The sequence below is a fragment of the Rhea americana genome, unplaced genomic scaffold, assembly GCF_003343005.1.
Source record: "Rhea americana isolate MKP2758 unplaced genomic scaffold, rheAme1 scaffold_106, whole genome shotgun sequence".
NCBI classification, from domain to species: Eukaryota; Metazoa; Chordata; class Aves; order Rheiformes; family Rheidae; genus Rhea; species Rhea americana.
Window position 1 is genome coordinate 3,018,428 of NW_028185106.1, and position 6,413 is coordinate 3,024,840.

General features: G+C 36.4%; 1 protein-coding gene across 1 annotated transcript in view; it reads left to right on the top strand.

Annotated features, from left to right (window-relative positions):
- COL25A1 (collagen type XXV alpha 1 chain) overlaps positions 1-4,539 on the top strand; it is a 308,714-nt gene extending 304,175 nt beyond the window's left edge. The window contains exons 40-41 of the mRNA XM_085309395.1: positions 633-671; positions 2,438-4,539. Of these exons, the coding sequence (XP_085165521.1) occupies positions 633-671; positions 2,438-2,440 (42 nt within the window). The 3' untranslated portion in view covers positions 2,441-4,539. The remainder of the gene's footprint in view (positions 1-632; positions 672-2,437) is intronic.
- Positions 4,540-6,413: the final 1,874 nt, after the last annotated feature.

Sequence of the window (6,413 nt, forward strand, 5' to 3'; positions counted from 1 at the left end):
TACTATCCAAGCTATGAAATAGTCAGTGCTGCCTGCACCACTGATGTTCAAAATTTTCTTCTACTGTTTCATTAGCAAGTGTGTGCAGAMCTTAAGATTTGCTGCTTCATTCAGAAGCTAAGAATAAAAGTGAACAGAAAAGATCCTAGTAGAATTTGAGCATAGCCATCATACCACTGTGTTAACTTTGTACTAGGGGCCCATAAAAAATGATACACTCCAGATAAAAGTGATAAAATTTTTGCTCATTGATCTTGTACAGTCAGCTACAGATTGTTGTGAATGACAGACTAGGTTGATGATAATGCACAGCATTAATAATGCATTGCTCTAACAGCAATGGGAAAGTGTTTTAAGATGTTCCTGTGATTAGATATATAGTAGTAATGACTTAGGAAAAACAAACCCTAATGGCAGGAAGGCACGTATTTATTTACAGTGTAAGCATTCTCTCCTTTGGCTTTCCCTTCACCTTGAGAATGAGGGATAATTGTAAGTTAGGAAATGGTAGCTATTTATTAACTAGAAAAGCGAAGTTGCTTCAGCTGTTCTAATGGATACTGACAGAATACCTGTTCTGTCAAACCTAACTATGCTGTCTTCCCTCCCCTTCTCTCCCTAACCTGAAACAGGGTCCCGACGGATTACCCATGCCTGGCTGTTGGCAAAAGGTAGGACGGGCAGAGCTTGTTCTTCCTGGGGCACAAGGAAAACCCTGTCACAGTCGCACTGCACAATGTCATGACATACTTCAGAATCTCTTAGACAGTTCAGTGCATAAAATGACACAAAATAAGATCTTTCCATGACAGTATTTGGTGCTACAAGGTTGTAAAAAATATGTGGAAGTAATAACTTACCAAGGCAGTATTTTAGAAACAGTTGGCACTGAATTTCTGGAATGTCAAACACTCTTTTATATGAAAAGTCACATATCCTTTGGTTTATACACAGGATCACTGATTGCCACTCTTGATAAAACTGCCATATCCATGAGCTTCTGCAAATTATATGTATCTCTCTTTTATGATCTGATTTTCCTGGGATACCTAGGAGAACAGTGCACCCTGCCTTCTCTGTGCCTTACCATTCTGTTCTTCTRTATGTTCTCCTGATGATTATGGTTTTACTGGATCTTATCATTGTTTTATGTCACTGTTAACTGGAAAAGTTATTTTGGTAATGACTTGACTTAGACAGGAAAACAGTAGTATCCAGAGTAAAGCTGTAGGTGGAGGCATCTTGGCATATTAATACATTAGACAAACTAAACCACAAGTGAAATTCTGGATGTAGCCCAATGACAAAACAGTCATTGACTTCACTGGAGGCAGGTTTTTGCCCCAAGCATTTTTCAGAAGTATTTCCAGACTGTTATTTCCCAAGCGTAGCCTCTGAATGATGAGAATGGTTGTGTGTGAAATATTTTGTTTGAGAAACGCCCATTAACGTGTCATTGTGTTGGTTAGAAAGTGAGTGCAGCCCCCAAGCCAGGAAGCCCRTAAGCTGCTATGAGCAGGTGTGCAAATTAGGCAGTTGACATGTCCTTACACAGGTGTCTAGGCCAAGGGGACAGTAAAGAGCATTTGCAGAGCAGTTATTCATGACACAGCTAGGCACCACAGGCAGACAGAGAGTTTTTTCCAATCTGTTTACTTCCTCCCATGTGGGAAAATTTTGACCTATTTGCAAAGATCCAGTAATTAATGGACCAATCATAAAAGAGTATTTTACTTAGCAAATAGCAAAAATGCAGTTTCTGGTTTTAAAAAGAAGGAAGAAAACCRAAGGGCCAGGCACAGCAGAGCGTCTGCAAACCGGTTCTTACTAAATGTGCTTGCAGTTTCTTTTTTTGTGTATCTTTTGACAAATGAAAGATTCTGGAAACAGGCAAGGTAGCTGAGGAACAAATGTAGTACTCAAAATCTTACTAAGTTACTAGTACTTCCAAGGGATGATGTGTGTACTGTTGTACATCTTGTTGCTGGAAAGGAACTGAAGTCACTCTTCACCTCTCAGGACAGCTTGCTTTACTCCACAAAAAACAGTCAATAGCCGACAAATCTTTTCTTCTTAGTCCAAGAGGTGACTGGAGTAGAGCTGCACATTGTTTTAAATTGTCTTACTTTCAAAGAAAGTTACCCAGCAAAGAAAAAAAAACTAAGCGGAAAAGGTAATTATACCTTAATTATATCAAAATAATTATTTTTACTAAKTAGAAAGGGAAGTTGCAAGCATCTTTTGTAAGCACTACGTCGAACAATAGGAAAAAAACGACAGTAATTACTACTGTTATGGGCATACCTGAAAAATAGCTGGTGCTGAGAAAATAAAGATGTGTATTGGCAGTTCTGCTGTATCCATATATTTGGAAAAAAAATTTGAAACAGTGATTTACTAACCTGGTCAATCTGTATCTCTTTTTGTCTCTTTGCAGTGATGACTCTAACCTTACAAGCATGAAGTTGTGTATATAGTGCTCCACTTTTTGTATTTATAGTTGAAAACTGAAAATTTGATTTTACAAGTCTGAGATATGTTTACATGTAGCTGCTTCTACTTGTTTGCAGTAATCCTTGTGTACATCTTTTTTGCCACTTAAGTCTGCAGTTAGATGACATGTAACTGCAGGACAAACCTGCAAAGACTCTCTCTTGAGAGAGAGGGAGAGAGATTGATGACAGAAATCTGATTATTTCTGTAAATTCTTATATTTTGGCTTGTGGACCTGCATGGACAATGAGTGCCATGAACTAGTTTACAAGAAATTGTGACCAAATAAGAGCTAAATGCTATCAAATGTACTGTACCAGCTGCCACTGGAGTTTACTGACTTGGCTTCCATGTCCATCCTAAATGCTTCACTGATTCATGCCACCATATCTGCTCGTACAAACTAAAAAGCATGAGTTGTGTGCCAACCTGCTTGTTGTGTGTGTGTCACATGCTAAATGGCTGCTCACTGTGACCATAGATTCAAAGTTCTGAATTGTTTCCTTTTGTCACCTCAAGGGAGTCACACCATGGCTTATTGCTAAAAAGAGATAAAGCAGAGGAGAGTAGAAAGAGGCCTTGAATTTTTGGGGAACACAGTTCCAGCTGCAGGTGGATGGCTTCCAGCTTTGCGGGTCACCCTTTGCTCTAAGAGGGTCCCACCTGTTAATCAGCGTTGGTTTGCCTTGCACTGCTCACAGTCATGAAGACATTCGCGATAGGACCTGTCGACTGCTTAATCAAGAAGGAAAGAAGTTTGAGGAAGCCAGACTTCGCTGTGGGCTGCTTGAAAAGGTTACAAAGACGCTGCGGGGATCATTGGACAGCAGACACTGCTGGAGAGCAGAAGCTTCTCAACCTTACTCGAGGACTGACACGGTACGTGCTCTGCATACTGCATTTTGGGGCTGCTGCAAGATGAAGCATTTCTGAGACGGGGTGAATTGGAACATTCTCCTCTGGCGAATAATGGAACTGACCAGATCCGTATGTACCGTAGTGTGGTTTTTCAGGTGATTCAATTTAAGTTACACAGAATTTGTTGACCTCCGCTGCAGGATTTTGGAAGCTGTGGATAATTTTATTTCATTTTTCTTGGAACAGTTTCCATAAAAGATACGTTTCAATAATCTAGTCAACATTTGTGATGATGGCTTTGAAGAAAGTACTTCAAGTCATATCTCGTTTCAGTATTAAGTTTTTCTTTTTACAGTTTTTGAAACCTTTTAAAAAAAGGAAGAATTTAGTTTTAGGTTTCACTGGCTGATCTTTTCATCTTGTTCTTTTTCTGCTGTTGCAATGATTTTGGTGGACGTTATTACCCAGAAAACATTAGAGACATGTCAGTGTGATTACTGTTGCACTCTTGTCATCACAGTACACTGTAAAAGGTGTAATTATTTCTCAATTTCTAATCAGATGACTAGGACTAAAGAGAAACATTGGCTACATTTTGCTTTTCYGTTTTTTTAATAACAAGAAGTACTTAAATGGTGCACGTTTGTAGTTTTTGCCACAAGGTATTTYGTATGGTTTTGAGTCTTCATATGGTGCACTGTACATAGTTTGAGAGACTAGTTTATGAGAGATGGTGCCATATTTGGCAGATGGAAATTCTTTTTTTTATCACCTCAATTCCTAGTGTATAGCAGAATAATAATGATTTTAGTTATTTTGGGGGAGTTCTTTCACGTGTAGACCAAAACTAGAGTTGAGGAAGGTAGCTTGCCTCCATCCATATGTGGCACCTAGCCCATCTTGGAATGCACATTTTTTCCTTGCTAGGTGATTTCTAAGTTGTGTATAGATGGGGACTTGCTGTAGTTGCACTTTTCAGGATTGCTTTAGAATGCTTTAGAATCTCAGATCAGTCGAAATGCCACTATAATGCTCTTTCTCACTTTGCTAAATGTTTATTGTCATTGTAGAATATCAGAGACAAAAACAACTTTTCCTGGAGGAAAATCTTCACAATTTTTTTTTTTAAATCTAAAAGCTACTTTAGAAGCCTCCATCTATTAGCACCCTACTAATAAAAATTAAAAAATAAAATTCCATATATATATATATATGGAATTCTATTCTTGTTTATTTTTTATTGTGAGAAAGATGGAATTGAGTGCTAAAAGCATTTTTATATATACATATACATAAGTGTTCATATATATGAGGAAGAGTATTTTTGTTTGCTTAAATTAACTTCTTAGTTTGCATTGCATAATTTAATATAAAATTTATTGATGTTAGTGCTGTACCGCTCTGATTAGTAAAAAGATTTTTCCAGAAAGGGGACAAAAGGAGCATCATGTAAGCCTACTTCCCAGTTTTATTATTATGCTAGTTTAAGAAAAACCATCTCAAAAACAGAAACAAAAACAAAAAACATACTGAGAAGCAGGGTACCACCCCTAACCTAATGGAGTTTCTTACACCTATGTTCTGACTTGACACATTATAGATGTGAAGATTAGAAGTTGCATATTTTTATATCCTAGCAACTATACAGTAAGATAAGTTTTTTTAAAAAAAAATATGTCCCTTGGAGTATTCAAATGCAAGGTAAAGTGGGATTTGGCTAGTCATTTTAGCAATCCTATATTGAGAAAGTCCACAAACACAACCCATTTTAAGAAATAGCATCAAGATAAGGAACTATTAAATGCATCAATAAAACTAGCAGAACTTTGGTTCATGGTATCTTCATTCAAAAATACTAATTAGAATCAATATTGTTAAATATATTGACTTCAAAACATCAGTCAAAAGTTAATTCCCCTTTAGCTCACTGACACTAAGGCCTGACAGAAGAAACACTTAAATGCATTTATTCATTTTCTTTTCTGTCTTGCAAAGTTACTTCTTTATTTGACTGCTTCCAGATAAGATAAATTAAATTAATAGAGATAAATAATATTCCTAACTTCCTAAAGCCTCTGTACTGTTTATTATCATGAAAGGTTCATTCCGTTTATAATTTAAACGGGTGAACAGCAGATATACAATGTAATCTGACAGGTTAAACTACATATATAGATTTGACATTAACATTTGCATAAAATATTAGCATCACAAAGATTTACTTGAAGTGAAACTCAATAGTACCTAGAAAAGTTGCATATACAGTACACAAAAAGTAAGTTGGGTTTAATAGTTCATTAAGAAGGTTGGGTTTAATAGTTCATTAAGAAGAGCACCCTGTGAAGACTTACAACATGATTTAAAATATATATATATATATTTTTGGTGCTAGTGTATCTTTTTTCTTTTGATGGCAAAGCTACAGTTTGAACCATCTGTGTGTTGTTGTATCTTTTAGTAGCATTCCTCCAGCTAGATAAGATTTGCCTTGCTTAGCTTGTAAGCTCACTGAAATGTAGTTCCTCTGCTAGTCTTTTTAGATGTAGAAATGTGTCAGTAATATTAGCCTAGACAGTTTCTATTATCCCTGATTTTTTTGGGTATGATTAATTCTTGTTCTTTTGAGAGCTTTCAGTGTTTCTTTGATACCAAGTTTTGTAAACATCTGTTACTCAAATGTATTATAATCACATTTGTGCAGAAGTTCTGCTACAGAAACAGTAAGTCTATTAAGCACTATTTGGAATACATCTAAAGCACGTAGTCTTTGTCATCTTATTCATAGATTACCTGTGGGGAATCCTTCTTTCAGGATGCTTTGGACACCATTTTTTTTTCCTGAGGTAAAGCATGAAACGTAATTTCATGGAACAGTAATGTAATGTATTTTTTGATTTTTATTTATTGCTGATTTTGATGTCACTTTCTGATATTGTAGCAAGGCAGAATGATGCTCTTCATCCAGCTGTTTCTATATTCTTTTTGTCTACCGTGTAAGTATTATGAACAAGTTTCAGAAAGATCAGCTCAGGATAATCTGCATCCGTATAGAGTGCGCAGTT